This window comes from Limanda limanda, chromosome 21 (genome assembly GCF_963576545.1).
Source record: "Limanda limanda chromosome 21, fLimLim1.1, whole genome shotgun sequence".
Lineage (NCBI taxonomy): Eukaryota > Metazoa > Chordata > Actinopteri > Pleuronectiformes > Pleuronectidae > Limanda > Limanda limanda.
Genome location: NC_083656.1, coordinates 13,556,348 through 13,583,188, shown reverse-complemented (window position 1 = coordinate 13,583,188; position 26,841 = coordinate 13,556,348). Strand labels below are relative to the sequence as shown.

Below are 26,841 nucleotides of genomic sequence, written 5' to 3'. Positions count from 1 at the left end.
TTTCTGTGTTCTTGTTTCAATGTTCATGCTTTTTTATGCTAACATGTAACTGTATTTATATATAATCTATATACTATAGACTATATATATATATCATATATTTATTTTAAATTGCGTTTCTGTTTAAATTAACTACAGATTTCAGTTGTGTTTTTAATATTTTCTTTCTAATGTAATCATGCTATCATAGATATTCAGGGATATCCTGAATGTCTCTAAGAGAATTAAATAAAGACAGAAAATATTAATGTTTTAGACTGGAACAAGACATATCCACATGGTGGCGCTAAACACCCAGGAACTACACAACCACAGGGCCATGAACCCTACAGTGACAGTTTCTACATTTTAAATTAGAAATTACAAGGCATGTTGTCAAGTGGAGCAGACAAATATGATAATTAAGATAAATGTGCATAACACAATTCATCAATCGGTTGAAATGAAAGTCTATACTTTAATGTTAATAGGTAAATCCTTTTTTATATATATATTTTATTTACAGTTAATGCAATGTAATATTTTACGAATTTAAAACTCACATATGTCACATTTTACTGCACTAAAACTAGGTCTACTTTTGATTTCAGCTACTTTGGTAATAATGGCCCAAAGTATTCTATTTTTACTCTGTCTACTAGATAAAGAACATTTAAAGTTTTTATAATGATAAAGATAATAATTATTTGTATTATTTGTAATGTTATGCATAGTTTTATGTTTTGATTAAGGGACTCACAACATGTGATCATAATGGCCTTGGTTTACAATTTACACAAGGTTTATATTCATCTTGTCTCTGGAAACACTGGAACCAAAGTCTGTGTGTTTTAATCCCTGTGGATTTAAGGTGTATTTGGTCACTTATAGGCCTATTCAGTTTTCGCAAATAAAGCTTAACTAACTAACTGAATAACTAGCAATAACAATACCATTAACAACAATAATAATAATAACCATTATATTCATAATAATAATCATAATGATGGGAAAATCACAATCACTCATAAACACCAGAACTTTTAGTGTAACGCCTTCTCCGACGTCACACAAACACCCTCCCCGCCTCCTCTCGCTGTTCCTGTCAGTGTGACGTCCTCCCCCCTCGGCTGCTGAGCGTCTCTGTGTCCACATGCGCTCAGTGAGGGTGAGGGTGCAGACAGGCAGCAGGTCCGCCTCTGGGATTTACTATTCGCAGTGAAGTGAGCACCTTGCACTACGAAAACCTTCCATCTATATTTTTCTTTATTTTTTTTATAGTTGTTTTTATTTTGATTGTTCTTGTGGGATTTGGGGAAACAAGCTGCCATCATGTCTCGGGCTCCAGACGGTGTGAGCAAGCTCACAGAAAGCACGTACAAGGTGAGTGACACACAGAACTCAACTCATCAGTCGATCATTGGTGGATAATAGGCTGTGCTTGGTTTGTGTTTGGACACCAGCCTTTCATAGTTGTGTTGTGATTCCACTTGTTGCATTTTCCCCCTGATCATAAAACAAGTCAGACTGGTTTAATAATTATCTTTTCATTGGGACCGGTCACGTTTTATGGGAGATTTATTTCCTTTTATTAGCCACTGCATATCAAACACACGTTATTCTTGCGTTCACACTGTAGGGAATCACCTATGTGAGCAACTTGCACAACTTGTTGTTTACCAGGGAAAGAAAGTATTTATGAAGTCTATTAACAGCCTGAAAAGTCAAACAAACAATAGGGACGCACCCTGTTGTTAGAAACTGTGTAAATCAAAGTGCAGTCCAAGTCCTCCTGCCTGTCTCATGTGTGATGAGAGGGGGGGGGGCGTTTAAACACAACCCAACAATCAAATCAATCCACTAAAACCAGATCAATACCCACTTGATCATGGGATCAGTCCTGTTTAGTCGGCCCAGGCTAATCTAATCAACTTTACATTGCTGCATCTCACACTTGATAAGCCTGTGTGTGTGTGTGTGTGTGTGTGTGTGTGTGTGTGTGGACTCAAGTTCCTTTGAGGATTTCATGTCTCCCCATATATCAACAAAAATAAGAAACATATAAGAGAAAGCACTTCTTGAAGTTGAAAAAGTTGATCGTGACTTAAATGTCAGTAATACTGATCAACTTTAGTTATATAGCAACCGTGCATTAGAAACTCTGTTAATAAAATAAAGGAACATGAGGAGAAAAATTTAACAAAGAAAATAGATTGTATATAATATATTAAATATAAATAGGTTCCATATGCTTTATTTCGCGTAAGTGTGGAATGTCCTCACTGGTTTGTCAATACAGATTGTGTGTGTGTGTGTGTGACAGACTCATAACACAGTTTCAGCTGGGAGAGAGAGAGAGAGAGAGAAACCGAGAGAGAGAGAGAAACCGAGTGAGAGAGGGAAACAAAAAAAAGAAAACAAGGAGCCATATTTCCCTTTTTTCTCTCTCTCTCTCTCTCCTCCACTCTGCCCTCTTCTCTGCATGTAAAGTCATACCTACCCCTTCCTTTATTGTTCTGCCGAGGGTGTGTCTGGGGAATGGAGCCGAGGAGGTGAACAGAACTTGATTGTTGAGTCATTTCAATAGAAAGTGAGATAAAAGAGAGGGAAAGAGGGGGGAAGGAGAGAGAGAAGTGTGGTCGGGGGGGGCTTGATGAGGTCCACACTGTTAATAGCCGAGACTTTGTTTGGGACTTGGCTCTTTGGACAGAGGCGTAGGGGTCGGGTTAAAAATTGAAAGTTTTTATTGTTCTCGCATGGTTGATATTTATAGAAGCAACAGCTCTAACGTTTGCACTTGTTTTTTTGTATTGTTGCTCTCCACCCACTCCCACAAAAATGACCCTCATGACTTCTAAGCTCCCTCCTGTGAAAAACCCAAAAGGATAAGAAATTAGGGATGTCAAAGAGCAATAGAAAGAGAACGAAAGCATGTGTGAAGCAGATATTTTGACTAGTCATAGGAGGAAATGCCAAGCTGTTCCTGATAACATTAACAGGGGAGTTCCAGTAATCGCTGATCATTTATACCTGTGCTTTTCCTGGTGTGACGTGTCAGAATGAATTCTTAATCTCAAAGAAAAGGGCGGTGATTGTTGCATCCCTCCACATATTTTGTTTCTCTGCTCTTTGTCCCAGAATGTGATGGAGCAGTTCAACCCGGGCCTGAGGACCCTGGTCACCCTCGGGAAGAACTATGAGAAATCCGTCACAGGTAATCAAAGTTTTCACCCCCTCGAAAATCCTCTTACACCAGAACACAAAAAGGTCTTTTAAATCTTGTTTATAACCAGCGAGTAACTTGACGATGTTTGTGTGTCTCCCCACGCAGCGATGACTCTTGCCGGAAAGGTCTATTTTGAAGCAGTGTCAAAGATCGGGGAGAATGCCATGGTGTCTCCGGTCTCCAGAGAGCTTGGTGAGTGTCCAAGTCAAATCTACCGACAGTCATCGAAATCCAGACTGGAACGTCTCTGTGATGAAGACTTGAACTTGAAAAAGTTACATCACATGACATCACAGTGATGCAGAAGTGTCAGTCCGGGCTAATGACGAGGGTGTTCAGGAACTTTACGGGCAGCAGAGCTCGTATTACCACAAACTTATGGTTTTGAAACATTGCAGAACTTTTATATTCACCAACAACCTAGAACAGCTAGAATAAGTACATGTATATGTCTCCTTTAAAAGTATACGTCTCCTTTAAAAGAATAATTCGACATTTGGTTTTCTTCTCAAGGGTGGGATGAGAAAAGCAGAACCATGTTTATTTGTCTTCTGAATAGACTAACATACTATACTATAGTAACTAAGTGTAAAACCTGTTAACAGGTGGAAACAGCTATCCCAGCTCTTTCTGAAGCCAGCGACCTTCCATAAAAACAACTGTAAAAACACCATCTTGTGGAGTTTTACAAGCACAACTTCTTGACTAACTTGAAGGTTAGACTTGACAGGACTCCCAGAAGTCTCAAGGCCAATTATCTCTTGTTAAAGGACTGCAGGTCGATTCATTGAAATAACACAATTACTCAGTTAATTTGTGAGGTTTTTAGGTGCTCGTCTGGAAAGTTATCTCAAGTTAGACAGACTCAGATGAGCTGCACCCCCTATGGCTGCTGGCTGGAGTCTCAAACATGTATCCTACCCACGCAATAGTTGTCATCTCATAGAAGTGCTTGGGGACATTTTTGTAAGTGCAGAAAGATGGAATCAATAGCGCAAACATCTGGCAATAACCCTGACTGAACCCTGGTGACACAGCAGCAGCAGAACCGAGGCTCACTTCATGCTCCCTCTCCTCTCTGAGGCTGTCATCATGTCTTCGAGGTTGTTTTGCAATCATCCCATGACTCATCTCTAATTATTCTATCAGGGGTCCCTAATGCAGTGCTGCTAAATTCATCAAGTCTTTGTTTTATATTCTGGTTTTAAAAACTGCGTGGCCTCATGTCATATCAGGTTGATATGCAGGCAAGGAGTCAGAGGGGGACAGTTTCAAATGGAGAGATAATATCCTGTCATCGTCTTTTAAAGGAAAACGGTGACCGCAGTGAATATTACTTACATTTGGATGCCTGGCTTTGAGAAAAAAGCCTGTGGACTGTCAACCGCTATTTCTGACAGAGCTCTCTTCTTTCAGTTGGCATTTGCATTACTGCCAAGTCAAACAGATTTTGATGAAACGTCAGCCTGTGTGAAGGGGGAAGTGGTTTTCACAGAGCTGTCACAGTGTGAGAGACACAAGATTGGATCGGTCTGTCACATTTGGTGGAAATGTAAACAACGAAGCGAGGAAAGGGGCAGAAGCTACAGACGTCACAGTGAGGTCATTTCAGTGGGCAGTGTTGCATTAAGATATTCCTCTGACCAATCAGCACCTAAACCTTGATTTCAAGTTTTTTTAGCAGATTGGATAATTATAGAAGCGTCTATCTGAAAAGGAAACTACCCGGACTTTCTTAATACTAACTTAGCAGACTCTCAGACAGCCGTCATTTCCTAGAATAAGACGTCAGCAGAGCAGGCTGACATCTAGATCCAGGATGAGATCTGTTCAGATAAGCTTCAGAGACTGACACGAAATCCCTCTGACTTTAAATTAACACTGCACTCACAGAAATATTTTCACTCGGAAAATAAATGTGTGTTCCAGATTATAACCTCCAAGGAGGTTAGTTTTTCACCCGTTTGTTTGTTTTTGATCAAGATTACGCAAAAACTACAGAATGGACTTGGTGTCAGGAAAGAACCCATCAAATTTAGAGGAAATTGAGAAAATCTGGCAAATTTAGGGAACTGAGATCTATAATTGTGTGAAATTTGGTGCAGCGCTTGATTTTAATTGGTTTAAGGGCTTGTTGGCACCTCTGCGGAGGTTTGTGCTCTGCTGAGTGCCATCCCGTGATTCTTATTTGTTCAGCAGAGTGCAGTGAAACATTTACCGTGACAGGAGAAGCTCTCCATACCCATGTGTTATGAAACGTTGGTCGAGTTTGTCAGGTCATACCACAGCTGTCACTCAACAATGCCAGTACTTCATCGCTTCATTAAATGATATGTTCTTCTGTCGGGCGGTTTCGTTTTCACTGCGTACCGAAAACAACTTCACAAACACCCCCAAGTTATGTCTAGTTTCCTCTGTTCAGAGTTTTTGTTCAATAGAGCCGTACTGGAATGTGAGTGAGAGTGAGATGTTTAACGTCTGCTCATATCAGCGTGTGCCTGATGCTGAATGTGTGCGTATAAAGTGAAACTTGATTGGTCCAAATTGACATGAAATAAAAGAATCCCAACTCCATATAGAAACGTCTCAAAATGGCTTCGAGTAAAAAAAAAAAAAAAAAAGCTCACAACCTGCCAGATATGCAGCTATTCCTTGACGGGCTGGACTGGACGACAGCGAGACGGTGGGAATTCTCTCACACGCTGCAGTGAGAGCAGCAGCAAACACGCTAAGCAAACAGACAGACAGACACAGAGCAGGGTTCCTCCATCTGCCTCACCGAACCCGAAAGTCTTATCTGTGTGTGTGTGGAGGCTCAAACTGTATGACAATAAGAGAAACACAGACTCTTACATGATTTATGCTTGTACTAATTAGCAGTTGTACCAACAATGCCAAATATTTGAAAATTGTGAGAGATGTATATTACAATAGTATCATGGGAACTATGACAGTAGCAGTGGACGATCCTCATCTTACAAATTAGCTGATGTTACAGCTACTCTCTACACTGCTTTATATACATGGATATATACATACACACATCAAGTACTTTCTTTCACAAATATTATTAAAGGGTGACCAGATCTTACCTAACTTTTCTATAACCGACTAGACCCATGTTTTATATTTTGTTAACTTGTGTACTTACATCGTCGTACAACATACTATACAATTCTATTCACAATTTTTAGTTGCATCATATTAGCTTTACCTGTGGCTTCTATCGAGAGTTGAAGTAACATATTGCACATTTGAATGTGTCATTATTCTTTCATTATACTTTGGGCCACAGGGGCCATAGTTGAATAAAATATGTAGAGTGCATCGCTTCAAAGCTACTACCTTTGAGATCATAGCTTTACACTGGTGGATAAATTGTATTTTATTGCTTTCCACCTATTGTACATTACCATGGCCGTGTGGCTGTTATGCCCTACATCTGATTGTGTATTATTCAGTTTCAGTGGGTGTACAATTAGAAGCTTCCTGTGCTTGACTCCACAGGGAGTTGCTATTCCACTGTGAAAAGCAGGTATGGGCCTATTGAAGGACTGAAATGTTGAGATTACAAATGGAGAAAGAATAGCACGAACCCCACCCCTTCCACCTTTTCTCTGAGCTGTTTTGTCAAGCTTTAGTCGAAATTGTTCTTTTTGTTGTTGAAATATTTAAGTATACTGACAGCATGAGAAATGGTGTTGTCAGCCAGAGTTTTTCTTTTCCCCCGGAGAAGGAGGATTCGGAACGGCGAGATTGCTGAGTGTTTCCCGCTGATAGCCACTCTAACTGGGTTTTGTTTTTCGAGAGCAGTCATTTCTTCTGTAGGGAGGTTGAAGTTGTTGTTGCTGTCTGTGACATTTCAAACGTCTTAGACCTATTTCACAGGAGTATTTGCTCTGTAGACACAAACCAATTTTATCTGCACATGATGGGCCTTTAAGAACAGACATCAGCAACCCCAGGGAACCAGGGACAATGACGTACGCCTGTTTGAAAACTAGAATTTCCATGCAGCAGTTGTGTGCCTCTGCCAACCAGTGCAGTTTCAGTATACATACATTATTTTCAGGACTCATGAGGTCACAGTGACCTTTGACCACTGAAAGGCAGACTTGAAATATCATATATATGGCCAACATGGTCTTGACCTTTGACCTCCCAAATCTAACCAATTCAAATTTGAAAGGATTCCCTCAGGATATTTCCAATATAAATAAGTCAAACAAAAAGGGAAGTTATGATTCTTCTTTCACTCGTCACACTCCACAACTCTCTAATGATCCCAGAGCTCAAACACCATTGTCCGTTCTGCACTCACCATTAAACTTAAGGCTCTCAAGTCCATCGGTAGTTTCCCGAAAGGATCACAGGCTTACTGCCCAATAAGGCGTGAAGTTGGAGACTCTACAACCTTGTAACACTCCCGTCGGTTCACAAAAATATCCTGCGATTCTTCTGGAACCCTCAGTATCAGGGGATATTACAGGTCTCAGACAGTATGTAATTGGAAATCGCTGGAAACCTCAAACTTTAGCTTTTTAGGTTATTTGAGGTCTGCCTTAAGTTCTCTGAATCATGTCGGCTAAATTAACACTTATTGCAGAAACCTGTTATTATAATCAAAAAGTGTTATGTGCTGTGTGTAATGGCAGGTCATCAGTCTGTGTTAAGGGACCTGTCAATGCGATCGATCTGCTGCAGACACAGTCCACATGCTGAATGAGAGTCGATCCTCAAATCTGTAAAAAAACATTGGATTAATACAAACTAGAACGGTCACTTTTGATTATTATTTGTGTGCTAAACTGATAATCAGTAGTCAAGAATGGCACCTAGTCTGCTCTACACATCTTTTAGTATGGGTGTGTGTATGTGTGTGAAGAAATGATTATTAATTAGCCCAATAAAATAATCAGCAGCTAGTATGATTCATCTATTAATCCTTTGGGGTGTTTTAAAGAACAATTAGTGATAAAATGTAGAACATGTAGCTTTTATGTCATTCAATGCATCACTGAAAATTCAAGGGTCAGGACTTTTGAAGATGATGGGTGTTATTTCACCTTTGTTGACATTTTTATGGACGAGGTGATTAATGATCAATAAGAATTAAAATAGTGTACATTGTTATGATTGTGTAAATATGTCAACTGCATGAACTATAAGCTACAAAGCCTTGTTCCATTCCTGAGCTTTCAATCATATGGCATGAATCAATAGTTGTGTGTGGGACCCATAATAATGTCGGGCATAATAATGGACAATAGATAGTTTTGGGTCACTATTTTGTTAATTTATAAACGTATTGATGTTAACCAGTTAAGTCTTCATCTGTGAGGCAACAGTAATGCATAACAGTAGGTCAACTGATGGTTATGATGACTGAAGCCCACGTAGGCATTGTGGGCAGCGCAGGGGGATTTACGGGTGAGACAGAGAGGTGCACCTGCACTGCAGCCTGTAGTGTACTGATGCCCGTGTAGTACTGTCTTTCTAGGTGAGCAAAGACTGTAATAGGATCTATAAAGGTAGCAACGCAAATTAAACGCAAATTGTGAGACATGTAAATACGAGATTCAAATCAGTGTTTGCAAGTTAAATGTGTGTAAATGTGGTTCACCAAGGCAAATAGGGAAACAGTAGTGCCACCGTATGCGGTCTAAATTGTGTGCGTGTTCTGAATATTCTCAGTGTGATTGGGTTTCAAGAGTTTCTTTTACGCAAGCTCAAAACTGAATGCAAATTTCTGTAGTGCGTCCACAGAGCCTGCAGTGTGCGCCTACAGTGTGTTGCTGTACTTTTATATTTCCAATATGTTCAACAAACACTGGCCTCAAAGCAGTGTCGGAATTACTTCTTGACCATGGAAATTTTAGTTGACCAAAAAAGGAAAGCTACAGGTAAATCATTATCTGATCTGGAGCTGGATCAAGGTTGTTGCTTGTGGTTGTTCTTAGAGTTTTGGAAATATGTCCCTATTCTAGGAGTTGTGAGATCCAGTTTGTTTCAACAAGGTGTGGTGGTTGTAAATGGAGATGACTGGATTTCCCCTCAATGGATGACAGAGGAGTTAGTAAGATCACACTCCCATTGTCCTTATGGAGATTAATCAACGTAAATATTTGTGTTTCCTCCATGATGCCATTACCATGAGTCACAGTAACATCATTATGAATAAGAGGCAGGAGTAGCTCATCTGTGGCAGCCACCAAACACGACCTATCACCACCTGCACTGAGGTACTGTTCAGCCCTGAGTCACACAGGAGGTGGCTCCATTCATCCCACTCACTTTAAGCCTGCACGTACACGCCGACTGATGCACGAGCGTGTTAGTGGAGCGTGAAGAGTAGATGACCAACGGCCGCCGCTGACCTCAGCACTAACGATAAAGTGGTGAAATAAAGGTGAGCCGGAGAAAAGGTGCCAGCAGGTCGCCGGCTGCTGTTTGCTCGGCCGGCGCCACCACACATGCTACAGCTCCCTCACCACACTCCAGATAGGCAGGAGATAGGAAGGCGAAGGGCACTGCCAGCTCATTAACCACGTCACCTGTTGGGAATGTGAAGGCGTCGCCCTCTGCCCTATCAGTTGTCTTGTAAAACAGGCATTTCATACAGGTGGTGCAAAGAAAGGGAACAAATTAATGCTCTCAAGAGGAAGAGTTTATTTTAAGCAGCTTATTTATCACAAAACCAAAGGATCTCTCTTTTTTTATATTATATTTTATTATGCTTTGTCACCCTTCTCTTGGAACTTGGTGTTTTTCCCCTTGGCATATGTCGTCATATCAGCTGAGTTGAAAACACGGTGTGTTTTAATGGTCAAAGTTCACTTTCTCAATGTGACTCACAGTATCTACATACACAATACACTTTATGATATATTTGAAAATCTCCAGGGGAGATTTGATTATCTTGGCACTTATACTCACGATCGCATTGCTGTCAACAGAGGGAGATAAAAGATAAGATAAACGGAGGAGAGGCTTGCCGGTGTTGTTCATGAACTTGAACAACTGGTAGACATTTTAAACAAGTTGTGTAACCAGGTGCGTCTTATGTGTGGACTTTGATTCTCACTAGAGTTAGAAATATTATTTTTAACTTTTATTCCATGGAATGAAAACCAGCAGGCATGAAATCTCAGAGCTCTTCACACTCTGTCGCTTTCATCGCCAACTCCCCTTCTTCACTTGTTCATATGACAGAATCATGCACTTCACAGTGTGTATTCCTCCCAAACTGCAAAACGTTCTGCAGCCTCCCTCGGGCATGTGTTCACACCTTGTTAACCCCAAAGGTGAATCCTGCAGGTGTACAACGGCCTCTTTGAGCGCCCTCCCAGAAATCCTCAGCCTGCCCTCTTCCACGGCACGCAGCCCGTTGTTGGGGCTGTACAAACAGCTCCAGCGTCCAGCGCCACCCCTCTCTGTCGAGGGACAAAGGCAGCCTTTACCAGTACGTTCTGGTGACCTTCAGAGGGCAATGTTGTTGTAGCTGGACGCTGCCTGCTGGATCACAGAAGTGCACCTCTGTGCCGCCGGGTTATTACGGTTGTTTGCTTTGAGTGGAGGCGTGTGGGGAGGAATGCCTGGTCGTGGGTCAGGTGTGTGTGAGGCCAGAGGAGTTCATCTTTAAGGTGCAGGATCAAATTAAGAAGAAAGTAAAACCTGGCACCTGTTCCGAAGGTGATGAAACCCATGAAGTCTCTCATTATGACACTGTCACATGTCCAGATGTGTTGTTCCATACTGTTTTAACAGGTTTCACCAGAACGCCGTGTCCTATAGTAAACCTCCAGTCTAGATTTCACCCCATTGTGACAGAGGTAGCACTATAAACTGCTTACCTATGATTGTCCACCTCTGTTTACAGTATTGACTCACTCCCATTGTCTCATGTCATATGCTGCTCTATCTACAGTGGAGCCTGTCCATGAATGGAGACTGTTCTGTATCTGGCCACACAATACCAGAACCTTTCATAGAGATTACTTATTGACAGCTCTTTAAATATTGAAAGGAGATAAGTCATATGTAAAATGGGGGCTGTAAAGATAGATGTATGGCTTGATAAAAAACAAGATTACGTTTATACAGGTAATCTCAGCTGTCAATTATCATGGTGAACCCCATTTTATTAGCATCAAATTACTAATTAAACTTCCTGGAAAGATAAATATTTAAATATGCACCAGTGAGTCAAGAGCTACGTTAAAGGACAGAAAGCACCTTAAAGATAAATGTATTAAACGTTTATTTTGCAGCCAGACTCTATGCAGCGATTGAGACATGTTGCCTTCACTTTTAGGGAGCTGTCAATTCTTCCACCTTTAAATACAGTCTATGCAAGGAAGTATATTTCCCTAAGTGTCACACTCTTACTTAAAAACCTCTCGAGCCTGGGCCCAGTACAAAACCACAGAACCATACAGTCACATCAAGATTCTCTTTCTCTGTAATGATTTTCCAATACTAAACGTTGCTCTTGATGTTTTTAGGTGTGGTTCTTATGGAGATTGCAGAGACCCACAGGAAGCTCCAAAATGAACTCGACGAGAGTGTAAGTACCTTCAAAAGTCAAGGATGAGTAATCGGTTCATGCTTATTTGTTAAGATTAACATTAAAGCAATAGCTCACCAAAAACTGATTTGTATGTGGTACACAAATTCATACACAAAATATTTCAAAAAGAGCCAAATAGTCCAGGACTCCTTAGGTTTAAGGTAATCAGACAGTGCTGGTTACATGCAGTAGCTTATTCAGGCCATATTTGAATTGGGTTAATATCAGAACAGTGCTGGGATGGATTTAAGGATTGTAGGTTTTACACTTTCCTCTAGATTTCTTGACGGTAAAAAACAGAGGCACAGTAACCTGCTCTCCCTACATCTACGAAAATAGATCTGAAGGATGATAAGAGCAAATATGTCACAAAGTAAATCTGCGCAGTGACAGCTCACCTGTGGGGCCTCTAGGAGTGACTAATTGTCATTCCTCAACGTAATCTGTGGCCATTATCGTTCTTCTTAACCTTACTTGATAGACAGAGATTGGCCATTTGCAACACTCTCTCCTCTGCGGACACGTAACCTCAACAACCTTTTTCATTCCCTCCATTTTTGAGAGTTTGAAATTGTCGTGACGAGAGTGGAAGAGCAACAGAATCATTCCTGACCCCTGCTGCCTCGGGGTGAAATGCTTCAGATATTTGCGAATGAAATGTGCTAGATTTAAGTCGAATGTGGTCTAAAACTGAAACCCACCACTCAAGAAAACCTTGAAACATGCAAGTAACGTGTGTTAGCTTCCTCCCTCTTGGCTTTCCACCCGATTAGTCCCGGCCAGAGTGTAATTTATCTGTGAGAGGGAAATTTAGTTAATCTTTAACCTTAACAGGCTGATAAGCCTTCGCTGCTGCGTGGAATCTCATCCTCTCCCAAACACACGAATATACATTCCACCGGGTCTCTCCTCTCTTATCATAACAGGCCACGTGACAGAACTGCACATTGGGTCTAGAGCAGCGTGCATGCTCGATGATGTAAGGTGCAACATATACATGTGTGTGTGTGTTTTCTCTCTGCAGTTCAAGAGTTTTCACAGTGACATTATCATCGAGCTGGAGAAGAAAACGGAGATGGATGTGAAATACATGAATGTAAGTGTCACCCTAAACTGCAGGCCAGTATTCTTCAGTGCCACCCATCCTCCCTCTTCTTTTGAGAGTTTTTAATACAAATATTTTATGGAGCCTCACGGCAAGAAGGTTCCTAGTTTGAATCCTGGCTTCCTCCCACAGACATGCAGCCTAGGTTATTTGGAGACTCTAAATTGACTTTGTGGTTGTTAGTCTTTGTGTGTCGGCTCGGCCCTCTGTTACGCTGGCCACCTGTCCAGGGTGTGCCCAGCCTCTCACCCAATGTCAGATGATCATGTTTGTATCATAAAAACTGCAATCTGCTCCTCCACATGATGACATTGTTTAGATATACAATATGCCTGCCCACATATACTTTTGCTGACCACAGCTCTATCAGTACAGTTGTCATCACTGATTTACCTCCTTTTCATCTCTGCCGTACGTTTTCTATAACACCTGTGTCCGTCCAGGAAGAGGAATCTGTGTTTGTTGTCACTCTAGTTGATGTTTAAAGGCAGATGATGCCCTTGCTCAGATTGTGAAGCCCGATGATGCAAACTTTGATTTGTGAATACAAGCTACCAACATCAAAATTAAATTGATCGATCTTCCCTTTCCTTTTTCTCATACGTCTCTTGCCAAATGTCTCCCGCAGGCCACCTTCAAGCGCTATCAGTCGGAGCACAAGCTGAAGCAGGACACCCTGGATCGCTCTCAGACAGACCTGAAGAAACTGAGGAGGAAAAGCCAGGGCAAGAGCTCGTCCAAATACACCATCAGAGAGAACGAGGTGAGTCTGAAACAAAACTCCGACCTTTCCCTTTCAAGCACGGCGTGCACTTTACATGGCTTTTTAAGCACGCTGCTGCTGTCACATTCCCATGCACTGATGCTTTCGATAAGAGTAGGACAAATGTGCAATTGATGTGACAGGGTGGCCAGGGGAGTTCTCACTGTGTCCACATAGCAATACGACTGAAATTCCAGGTTTTTCTTTCTAGTTTTGGCTTCACATATTTTCACACAGGGAAGAGATGTCAGATTAAAAGTAGGGCTGGGCAACGATTAAAAGTTTTAATCGCGATTAATCGCATGATTTCTCTGATTAATCACGATTAATCGCATTTGTATACGCAAAATCCAATAATGAATTAAAAAGTAGTGTATAGCGCACTTTTATTTTCAATGTTCTGCCATATGAACGAAAGTGCCATAACATTTGTTGTGCAAACACTTTTAACATCAGCATTTAATACAGTAGCAGTTAAATAAAATATTCAGTGTAAATCTCAACTTAACAATGTTATCAAAGCAAATACAAAATTAAAGCTCAATGCCACTGCAAGGGCATAAATGTTATCCTCTTCGTTATGAAAAATGTATACTCCTCCGTGCATATTTTAGACTGGAAGTACTCCGGTGATAAGAAAATTCACCTCTGCAGTGGCTACAAATGACTTTGGTTCTGTCGACTCCGCCGTCTGGAAGAACTTTAAAATTAAAATGGCCATGTAAAAGCTCCGTACCCTTATCCATGGTTGTTTATCCCCCAATTATTTTCTTTTTTCCGGTTCCGCAGCAGTCAGCAACAGACTTTCACAAAATAAAAGCCTGACTTTCACAATAAAACAATAAATAATCAAATCTGAGTTAATGCGAGATAAAATAATTGTCTGAGTTAAATAAGTGATGAGTTAACTCGATTAAAACGAGTTAACTTGCCCAGCCCTAATTAAAAGTGATTGAAATTAAGACGCAAGTATTAAACTATACAGTCAAATTGAATTTATAAAAACAAATACAAATGTGTAATGTATACAACTCTTCTGTTGTCCACCATCTTGACGTTGTGTGAGGTTGATTCTGGTTTTCATTGATTAGTCTTGTGACTTATTAATCATAGTAACCAAGTACAGAAAAGCTCCACTAAACGTAAGAAAATACTCCTAGTAGGTAAAGGAGTGTACGAGAGTAACATTAATGATCATCGATGTATAACATTAAATAAAAGAGGCTTATCCAAGTTTCTGTTGTATTTGCCTTAACAGCTGGATATTGTCACATTTTACTGTAGAATGTGATCAGCTCTTTTGTTTTGACGAAATTATATGATTTGATCTCTGTGCTGTTTGCAGTGCAACAGTGTGGATTTGAGCTAAGGAAGAAGCAAAGGAAAACACAGGTTCAGAGTTGAATAAAACTTTCTCATGAAACAGTATCGCTTGCATCTTAGACATCACACTGGAAAGACAGAAAGAGTCACATCAAATTTTACCGCTGAGTGAACAGTCGTGCACGAAGAAGACTTTGAGGTTGAACTCGTCTTGACTCTGTTCTTTTCACGCCGCGTATGCAGCGTGTTGCACATTGTTGTTGTAGTGCATCACTGACGAGCAGGCTTTAACTTTTCTATATCAGTGTGGTGACATAAAGGAGAGACAGCACAATGTGAGTAATAACTCCCTTCTGTCTCCAGTTTTAATTTGTTTCTCTGTTTTTACGGCCTCACATGATGACGGACAGTACGTTACCCTCGGCTCCTTTCGGGTGAATTATTAAACAAAGCTTTAAATTGAAAAGTCGAGAAGTCATCCCAGATTGTAAAAGGGTGGTTGTGACTTCTCAGCTCCCTCAGTTTCCTTTTTTTCGTGTCTGCAAAGATCACAATAAGTTTCAAGTTTGTCCTTGCACATGAAAAGCACCTATGAAAACACATCCATACGATTCAATAAGTCATCTTAACCGGTTGGAACCAGGTGCCCCAGGAGTGGCCTTTTCATTATCTGATAAAAAGGGCTCAGCGTTCTAATAACCGTTTGTCTGCCCTCCCACCTCTCGCCGAGAGCCTGGCCGATTGTTTGCCAGGGGAACTGAAGAGCTTGGATTCAGCGTCTAACAGGGCAGGGAGCAGAAGAGTGTCTCTGACAGAGCCCCTAGAGACAGGGTGCTTTACTGTCACCATGACAACCTGGAGAAAATAGGAGAAATTTGGTGCATCAAGGGTTTTTCTAAATCAGGGGCAAAGAAGGGGCCACATTTGACGCAAGGAGTCCATTTATATGTACAACCATCCATGCAGAATGCCCGGTTCAGTAAGGTTCACATGTGAGTCATCCCTTGTTTACTTGCTAGTTTTTAATCCCGTACCCTGACCTCCGTGCTGCCCTGTGACCCTGTCTGCTGCAGTACATGGAGACCATCTCTTCACGCCAGACGGACATGCAGAAGTTCATCGCCGACGGCTGCAGAGAGGCCTTGCTGGAAGAAAAGAGACGCTTCTGTTTCCTGGCGGACAAACACTGCATGTTCTCCTATCAGCTCAGCAACTTCCACGGGAAGGTAAGCGTGGACAGAGACGAGCAGTCCTCCGCAACCAGGAGCCCCTCCCCTCCGGTGTGTGTGTGTTGTCAAACCGACCTGCTGTCTACCCTCTCTCTCTTTCTCTGGTGTTTTCCAGGCCAGAGAGATGCTGTCCACGAAGCTCCCCACCTGGCAGGACAAGTGCAGCGACATCACCAAGGTGCCGGAGACGGTGGAGACCATGATCGAGGGGCTCGCTCCGACTCCAGTACAATCGCCGCTGGTTGAACACAACAACAGGGTGCGCTTTGACTGGTCACTTATGGAATTGTGTTGAAACTGGCATCCAAATTGTTCCTCTGTGAGATGAGCACTAGCTTTAGAAGAGACCTGTTATTTCTGATGACAAACTTTGATAAATTACTTGAGGGTGCTTCTAGGGTTGCAAAATTCCGGGAATATTCAAAGTTGGAAACTTTCCATGGGAATTAACGGGAATTAACGGGAAAATACGGTAATTAACGGGAATTAACAGGAATTAATGGAAATAAACTGAAAATTTTGTGGATAATTTATACTAACTGTATTTTCCTTGTCATATACAGACATAAATATTATCATTTTGTTTTGTTATAGGCTGATTTGAGCCCTGAGGAAATTTTGGGCACTTGACTATATGCTTCTGCATCTTTGTGTCATTCTTAACATAGGTCTTTGCACAGCATTTTCAAATGTATACAGCCTTTCCTTCTACATTGGATGGGGTGAAATGTCTCAACACATGAGATAGTGCACGTGGCATTGTTCTGTAGAATAAGATGAGAAAATTTTTTGTAAAAAAACACTAATGCAATGCCAGAGATATAAATAGTCAGCCAAACAATTGGAATCGTCTGTGAAAATATTTTACAATTCATGGATAAATTAATGGAAATAGGCTAGATGAACAGATGAACAATCCTCAATCAGCATGCTAATATATTTTCCCCAGTAATATCATTGAAACTTACCTGACTAGTCCTGCACACTACAGCAGGCCTCAATAGCCCTGCTGTAGTGTGCAGGATGCTGGGAATTATCTGTGCATGTGATGGAAGAATGCACAGTGGAGGGTTGAAATCCAACGTGCAGCGTGTGCTGCATTCCATACATCTTTAAAATAGAGTTTTGAATGATGTTTTTATTGCTCAGAGTTTAATTTGAGTAGTTTGGTTTTTTTCAAAATTCCCAAAATTCCCGAGCTTAAATTTACCGGAAACTTTCCGCCCCTTTGCAACCCTAGGTGCTTCAGATTTTTAGTGTTTCATCTTGTCTTGTTGCATGAAGACCTTCTTTCCAAGCTCCTGATAGCCCTTGTATCAGATGGATGCACCTGTGTTGAAGCTGCTAGTGAGCTGGCTATCAGCCATAGGAAATGACATGTGATGTTGTTGTCACGTTCTGTTAAAGGGCACCGAATATTTTCAGGCCACAGCTATTTATTGCTGCGTAGGAGGATGATGATAAGCCCTAATTACAGTAATGACCGTTTTAAATCACTGCCTCCATAACAAATGAGGTCAGGCCCCCAAAACGCTTGTGATATATTGTCATATAAGTGTACTTTCTTATCATACAACTTTGCTTTCTTCTCAGAACAACGTGGACTCAATGGTTCCTCCTCCAGCTCCACCGCTGAAGGCTCACATAAGTCCGCTCGCCAATATGTTCAACCCAGAGCCCAGGTCTTCGCGCACCTCCTTAGACCACAACTCAGGTATAAACAAACACACACATCCTCAAAAATACCTCTATGATTCATCCAAACATCAAAATAGCAGCATTAACATTTTTTATCATAATTATTATATTATTTATTCATCAAGATCCGTGATTTGATCTCGGAGAAATCAACAATTGTTTTGAAAAAACGCACAGCATTGACAAATATCGACTAATATCGACTAATATCTCTAATATGTGATTATGACCCTCTGCTGCCTCCAGACCAGGGCAGTCTCGGAGAGGACAGCATGCACCGGTCGGTGTCCCAGTCGTCCGGTCTCAACGTGGGCAGGAAAAACCGGGTCAGGACCATCTTCCCTCACACGTCGGGCAACAACGACACGCTCCTCAGCTTCGACGAGGGCGACATCCTCACCGTGCTCGTTCACGAGGAGAAGGATGGCTGGCTGTACGGAGAGCTGGAGAAGACAAGGCAGTAAGTTTTAACTGCACATGTCCCCTCGAAATTGTTATAATACAGTGATGTGTTGATGGCAGTATGAAGTGAGGCAGTTTTCAGAGAAACATTTTGGATGAAAATAATGTTTCGGATTAAATCTCAGTTGTATTTTTCGTGGCTTAACTTTTATTTTTATTCATCTCAGCATTTTAAGGGATAAGTCTGGTCTTTTACCTTTATTTACCTCCCAACAAGGAGGTTATGTTTTCACTCCTGTCTGTTGGTTGGTTGGTTGGTTTGTTTTCAACCAAAAACTACTGGACATACCACCATGAAACTTGTGGGAAAGATTTGGTATGAGTCAGGGAAGAACCCATTCAATTTTGGTGCGGTTCTGGATCAGGGGTGGGGTTGGGTTTGATATCCTCATTTGTTTTATGATAGTGTAAGGAGGTGGCTAGAAAATATGTAGTTTCTTTTTATTAGACCTGAACCCGCAATGACTAACAGAAAGTGTGTTTGTGGAATCCCTGCCTTGCGTACCTGATAGGAACACAGTCTAAATATGAGCGTTGGCACACCCAGGAGAGGAGATGTACTTTCCTCCCAGCAAATATGCATATGCAGCTGCACTGACACAGGCGTATTTCACATGACTAAGGTGGCAGGACGAGTTTCTGCTTTGTGTTTTGTTAATATATTGCTTCGCTAATACACCATGCCTAGAAACACAGACTATGTCAGGAATGTTCAACATGACAGTCGTAAAGCTTGAACTCTCTCTCTCTCTCTCTCTCCCTCTCTCTCTCTCTCTCTCTCTCTCTCTCTCTCTCTCTCTCTCTCTCTCTCTCTCTCTCTCTCCGACCTGCCTAACAACACTGCATGCAAACAAATCCAGGCACACAGGTACATACATACCAATGGGGGAAACATGTTTCCATTCGCAAAAACAAAATCCTCCCTGCGTAATACTCCCCTGTACAGACATCACATCTATTACTTGTCTGTTTCTCATTTGCTCAAATCAAGGTTTAACATACTGTAAATACATACGTACAAGTCAACTGTGCATATGTAACAGCAGCAGCATTAATCTATAAAGTGGTAAGAGTTATTACAGCCACCTCCAGCTCCTCAGTAGATCGGTTAGGACTCAGAATTCAGCCAAAAGGATGACAGAGCTCGTGTTGAATATTTTTTCGTTGTCACTCTGAACGCATCTGCTCCCAGATTGTGTCTGTGTGTGTCATGAAGTGGTCTTTGGAGGCAGAGTGGTTTCAGTGCAGTCAGCGGCGTTTTGTCTGGAAGTCAACATCTTGGGGATAAATCACAGTACGTTCTGTTTCTTAGCAACAAATCCACTGCACCGAGCTGATAAACCATCTCTATCACTCGACGTGACTTGGAGACATCTTCTGAGTCTCAGAGAAGGAAGTCTGCGTCGGTTTATATATTTAATGTCTGATTTGTGGATCTATTTGGTGTCTGTCGCAGTGAGTCTCAGCTTTTGAAAGCTCTTCTATTTAATTATTGAATGACGTCCAGCTACTGGACATAATTCAAAAGAGGCAATATGGACAGATTACGATATCATCACTCAGTGGCAGGTCTTGGATTTTTCAGGGGCCCTTTGATTCACGAAGAGGGGCCAATTATAAGTCTAGCATCCATGTACATTAACTGATTAAGTGAGGTGCACATTTAAGTACTTCCTTGTTTACTGCAAAACCACAAAATTGATTTTATTTTGAAAATTGTCCCTTGTCCAAAGCACATTGTGTACTTCAAAAAAGCTTTGAAAATGATTTTTTAATCAAATTGTGATATCTATTGTTAGTATTGTTGGTAAGTTTTTTAACAAACAAATTACTGTAAACTGTGAAAAGATTAAGAGCGGTGGTCTCCTCCGCAGAAAAGTACAGTATGAGGGGAACACATCATTTCTGTAATGTAGTCTATATAATCTAAGCTGTTTGAGCTAATGTGTTTGTTACATGGACACAATTGTGACTTTTTTTTAATTCTTTTTTTAGGATTCTATACATTAAAATGTTTTGTGATCTTTTTTGACATTGTTTTGTTTGTGTCTTTTGTATTAGGCGGGGCTGGTTTCCCTCATCTTACTGCCGACCTTACACTGAGCCACTTCCATCAAATAGGTAAGAAAGCATGACAGCGTGCCAGGAAGTGAATCAACAATGTCTTTACAGTTGGTGTTTTCGTTAGCTGAAGCTTAACTTCCTATGTATTTGCAGCAATCTGAGTACGCCAGTGCGTAGTCTGAGTGTGTCCAGTCTGCAAGAGGAGGAGGAAGATCTGGTGTTGATTCCACCACCAGACTACAGCGACGACCCCCCCGCCAGCCCACTGGTCACCTCGACGCCCTCACCACAGAACAAGGTTAGTGGCAGCATCTGCATGAGCAGGGCCCAAACCTGCTTGTTCTCTTATAGTTTTTTTCAGTTTTGCATCTGTTGCATGTTAAAAACTTCCCCAACATGCCTCCTCATTTGCTTGTGAATCTTCTGGACAATCTTCTTCTCATTTCTCACTTGGGCTCACTCTGACATTTTGTGGAGTTTTTACCAGGGTCCTGACGGGAGAAACTAACTCGGCCACTTTCTCACATACAGCCCCTCCAAATATATCCCGGAGTTCAGTGCATGTCTGAAAACAGCTCTACTAATACTACCTTTTTTTTCAACTTGATATTCTCTCCAGGTGATTGTTACGGATAAAAGTGCAAACAAACATGGTTTTTAAAAACATAATAACAAATTTACTTTAAAGGTGATGTATTTGATATTTTCATCAAACCAGTGGGTCAGATGAGTGTCTTACAGCTTATTGTTTTGGTCTCTGCAGCTGTACTATTTTGGTTCACTGCCATCAGTCCATGCAGGGAGTGGTTCAGAAAAAAACAAATGCAGCACAGCTAGTTTGCATGTAAACTCATCAGGTAGTCTAATGGCTATAAAGCCCGACTAAACCCACAGGATTTGGACGAGACCAAAAACAGAGCTAAAACTAGTGTTCATATTGGTTTAGCATTCACATCTTATTTCTGCTGCCGCAATAATCACTTAGTGCAGTTTTAAATATATCGCTTTTAATCAAATGCAGCTGTAACCCCCTTTATACTATGACTAGCTATATGTATTCATGCTAATATAAACTAAATATCGTTCAATGTATACGTAGTCAGGGTAGTTTTAATTAACAGCTGTAGTTGCAGGAATTAAGGTTGTGGTTGCCACAGGGAAGGATTTGTTTGTGTTGGGTAGCTGCCATCTATGAGTTTCTATTTAAATGGACCATCGTGTTCTAAAAAAGGTCGTACATTTCCCGACAGGATATCTTTATTGCCTTACCTAAGTCGCTGCAGACTCCACGCCCACGCCATGAAATGCCATCACGTCTTATCACCGTCTCCTTGATGCACAGTCATCGCCCTCCACACCCTGAAAACACATCACAACCAGAAACACACCTCAATTCCTCCAACCCGTTTATGTAAATACACTTCATTCAGCCAGAGGATTATTTCCCAAAAGGATATAGGAGCCTGAGAGATATGTATTTGCATTTGTGAAATGGGGACATAGTCTTTGTTCGACAGTGAGGACAAAATGCTCCGAGCCAAGTTTTATTCAGGAAGGAGGGAGAGATTTGTTGAGGACAGAGTCACAGAGGACAAGAGGGTACGAACACCATTTCATTTTGTGCCTGCACTGTGTCAGCTGATTGAAAATGAGCTAGTGGCTGTTCTGCCAACAGGCAAGCCCGGGCACTCTTCTGTCTTCCTCATCCTCACCTTCCTCGCTGCCCCGTCTGTAATCAGTGTCCTTTATATCTGCTGCCTCAGGGCTTCACCAGGACATAAACCTCTTTCTCTCGTCCCCATAAACCCCAAACACGTTAGCTACTTTTAAGCAGGACTAGATTAGCTTGTGTTACTTCTTTATCATTTAATTTTGTTTCCTTAAACTACAGTGTGCAGCCTATGTGGAGTAACAAACTATGTTGGAGCATCAAATTGACTTTTTATTCAACATTTGATCCTTTTCTTGTTGTTCCCTCAAACTTAATATTGAGGTTACAAATGTTTTAATGACATTATATTTAATATGGTAAAACAAAAGTATAAAGGTCAGATTGTCTTGACTAAATATAGAACTCATTTTATTTCCTTCTACCTGCCTTAAGTAAAGAAGGAACTAATCCTGGTACTTTTGACAGAATCGTTAAGGAAGTTTTATTATTAGGAAATCTTATTTGGAATTTTTTAAAGATTAAAAGTTGAGTGTATATAAAATGTTTTCCTGATTATTATTTTAAGTACTTTACAGTCAGGAAATGGACAGAGGCTGAGTTTTTAAAAATGTTTTGCTTATTATTTAATAAGCTATAAAAGAATGGGACTGAGTAGATATCTCCACCAAGGCCGAACAGTTCTTTTAAATTTTTAAATATCTAGATCTGCATTCTTATTTGGATCTTGACCAAATCGCACACAGTCATAAATATCACTCACCTAAACATGCCTGATATTTTTCCATCAAGATCCATAAATTAACCTCGCATCCGCCCCTGATGTGATCTGGAGCCATACCAAAATTGAATGGGTTTCATGCCTGACCCGTATCACAACCTTCCACCAAGTTTCATGGTAATCGCTCCTGTAGTTTTTGCGTAATCCAGCTAATTAACAGACTAAGAAACAGATCAATTAAAATGAAAACTTTTATTTCTTATAATTTATATGTATTTAATAAGTTTGTTGCCAATACAACTAAACCCCAGACGATTTACGGCCTTAATGGCGGAGTCCAGAGATTAAAAGTTTGATCCCAACTGTGGCTGCATGTCTGACTTCTGGCTCTTGATTTCTCTCTGCTGGAAGAGTTGGGTAGTACATGTTTTTCTGCAATTGGCAATTTGCATTTGCACTTCCTAATAAGCTTCGTAGCCAATGCATACATAAAGGTATGTTTCTACTCTAAAATGAAAACATCATACCGAAAAACAAACTCATGGGTTTGACGAGAGTTTCTCTGACATATTTATCAGCTGCTGTAGCTCCATAAACATTTTTACAGCATTTTGTAGCAAATATGTGGCTTCGGTATCCCTCAGGGCGCATTACTCAAATTATTTATGTTCTCCAACGTCATCGTCCCCATGCTCACTTGACTCTGCGAAGAGGATTGGATTATCTCCGTCCTCAGGTGAGAGAAAAAGGGGAGTGTGTCTCTCGATGGCATTTCTAGATCGTCTAGATTCCAGCCTCCGTGAGGTCTGAAGTTGTAGCTGAAGTATGTGTCAAAGCTTCGCAGATTAGGAAGGAGGGAGGGCGGGAGGGGGACAAGTGTTGATGAGAAATCTAATAAAACCAGTCGGACAACGATGACTTCGTTCACAGCTGGAGGGAGGGTGCGGGCTTGTTGGTGACTGTGGTGTGTGCTGGTGTGTCCCTGAAAGAATGCGTCCTGGATCTTCAATGGGTCTTTTCTTCTGTGTTTCTGACAACAGGTGTCTTTAGTCAATGGGACTGCGAAGGCTGCTTTTCTAGGGTGAGTGACCTAACACATCTAACACAAACTCACGGGTCACCGCTCAGTTCCATTGTGAAGTCGATGTGATTTCTGATGATTTTTTTCGTGCAGGGGAGGGAATCCATTTGCCACAGTCAAGCTGAGGCCAACAGTAACGAATGACAGATCGGCGCCACACATCTAACCGGGAGCAGGAGAAGTTTCACCGCTGTCCCGCCTTCAGGGGAATGATGGGAAACATGGGACCCCTGCGACATGACGCTTTTTACCACAACTTGACATCTCACCAGCCTGCATGCTAGTCTCTCTCAGTACCAGTCTGCTCTATTAAAGGGAACCATTGTTTCTTGGCATAAGTGTGCTTTACTGTGCCAGTGGGTGTTTTCATTAGCCACAGCAGTGAAACATTACATAATCAACACGTGGATATTCTGACAAACTTTGTAGTGCAAAGACATTGTTTCATAATGTTATATACACCCTGTCTTACAGGTTCAATGTGTAGAATTAAGCGACATCTAGTGGTGAAGTTGCATGTTGCAGCTGAATCCCCCTCACCTCGCCTTCCCCTTCCTAACATGACAGAGAAGCTGTGGTCGCCTTCAGTTGTCATAAAAACTCAAAAGCTGTTTAGTTTGTCCAGTTTGGGTTACTGTAAAAAAAACATGGCAGCCTCCGTAGAGAGGACCTGCTCCCGATGTAAATATAAAGTATTTAAATATAAAGGGCCCATTCTAGGGTAAAGAAAACAACAATTTGTACAATTGAGATGAAACAAAAATACAAATATTTCTGCCAATAGATCCCTTTCACGTAAATCTTAAACACTGGACCTTTAATAATAATTCAGCCCAAAATGTAAATGTTGGTTTGGTTCTATACTTGTCACTTAAAGTTACAATAAAATTGAGTTACATGCATTTGCAAGTAGAATATCTCTTATATGAGGTAGCAGGAAAGGTTCAGGTGAGCAGTATAATTTAGTAAGGCTTTGACAAAGTGTAAAGACAGTGAGTTATCCGCTTTCATAGACATTTACCGATTGGGTCAAAATGGACTGGACTACATGCACGCATCGTATATGCTGGATAATACCTGACGTGATAATAAATTGAATATCGATAAGAAATATAAAAACACTGTCTCAGCTGTTTTCAAAGGACTGGAAGGTTCAGATGTTAGAAAAGCTCCAGCAAAAGTTACAAAAAACAACCTATTTTAAGCAAATATAATAATGGACATGTGGAATACTCCACATGCACATGAATTTGACTTACACAGTGGCATGTGCCATGGAGATATATTGTGAGTCAATTAAACATCTAAGGATCTTAAATGACCCGTGACTATTGAGAATAAACCTACATCTTCATTTTGGGCTGAAAGAGAAGTGTCATCAGGTGTTATCCGGCTTGGTTGCACTGCAGTCAGTGCAGTGTACAAACAGGACAATGAAGAGATCCAGATGTAAAATGACAGTGGCCTGATGCTAATGAATCAGACCATCCCTCAGGCTGTCTTCCTGACTTGCAAAAAAAAAATAATGTATAAATTGTTATTTCTATTTTTCTTAACTTTATCTTTTGTCTTTCTTTGAGATATACAGAGGTTGTGAGAATGAAGGAAGAGTGGCATGTTGGGAAAAAGGTTGGTCGTTGGAGTGAAGGCAAAACAGTGTCAGTATAGAAGGCTATTTATACACAGTAAGTTTATATTTAAATAAAATATGTCCACAGAAGTCCATGTTTAAAGGGGCATAAAGATGCTTCTTTAAATACGATAGCCAATGAGCTCATTAGGCCTCGGATCCCTCACAGATTTTGATTTGACTGCTGATATGTATTTCTTATGGGTAAAATTACCTTTTGATGAAGGGAATATCTTCACTACTCACGGCTCCGCTGTTCTTTAATGTAGATTCTGTGAATGATGCACAGTTTATGCTTAATACAAAATGTAAATTGAGTTATTGCATTTTCTGTGAATACAGTGGGTCATTAAGTATTACGTTCTTTTGTGAGGAAAGGGGCATTTAGCCATGTTATTGCTTTGCAGGATGTGAATGTATGATGAGGAACTGATTGATGAAAACTGTTTATTGACCCACTTGTGTTTATTAATAAACTCATCACACTGACATAGTTAATGCCACATGCTTTTTCAGAGTACCTTGCCACTGTGTCCACCGACGAAGTCTTTTATTCTCAGTAAAACATGTCAAAGTAAAAGTTTGCACAATAAAGGTTCAACTGCATTTTCTGTTCAGTTCTCTCTGCTTTCTGTGACAGACTGTGTGTAAAGAGTCTATTTTCTGTAACATGTGCTTTTGTTTCACTCAGCTGAAGTAGAAGAATTTGTATATAAATGATGGGTAAAAAAGTATGTTACCAGGCAATAGTAATAGTAAAAATATTAATACATAAAAAATAAGTAAAAATAGCATTGCAAATCAAACGCATGCAACGCTTCTTAATGCATGTGGTCGGGCCGGCTCAGTGCTGCTTTGCAGTCCTAAAACATTTTTTACATTTTTTTTACATTCATAATTTTATTTTTAATTTTTTGTTTTTTATAATTTTTAATTTTTTAATTGTATTTCCCTTCTAGCTTCCTGTATTTTGCACGTTTGTTTCGTTTTGTAGGAACCTTAGCCTTAATACAATTTGTAGTTGTTTAGACTTGATAGACTTGAGCTCTATTATTTTATTCTATGGTGCTCTCTTGTATATTGTATTAGGGTAATCTTGGAGCAAGGTGCCACAATAATTTAATTTAGGAATAATAACGTCTATATTATAATATATTATATTATATTATATCTGATTATATTGTATTATATTATATTGAAGACCCGTAGCTTTATTTGTTCACCTGCTGCGGGTCAGTTTCTGACGCATTAGCCGACAGCGCCCCCTGCTGGACGTCCTAGCCACAAACACCTGCTGCCGCGGAAACGCCAATGGGGGCTAG

The 26,841-nt window shown here is 40.7% G+C and overlaps 1 protein-coding gene across 1 annotated transcript; it reads left to right on the top strand.

Moving 5' to 3' along the window:
- Window positions 1-1,107: 1,107 nt before the first annotated feature.
- Window positions 1,108-26,125, top strand: baiap2l1a (BAR/IMD domain containing adaptor protein 2 like 1a). The gene is made up of 14 exons (XM_061094761.1): window positions 1,108-1,362; window positions 3,118-3,193; window positions 3,311-3,397; window positions 11,710-11,771; window positions 12,799-12,870; window positions 13,508-13,642; window positions 16,039-16,191; window positions 16,310-16,453; window positions 17,788-17,908; window positions 18,139-18,352; window positions 20,416-20,475; window positions 20,572-20,716; window positions 23,849-23,889; window positions 23,983-26,125. Exons 1-14 carry the CDS (start codon window positions 1,312-1,314, stop codon window positions 24,053-24,055), a joined length of 1,434 nt encoding a protein of 477 aa, XP_060950744.1. The 5' UTR covers window positions 1,108-1,311; the 3' UTR covers window positions 24,056-26,125.
- The last annotated feature ends 716 nt before the right edge of the window (window positions 26,126-26,841 follow it).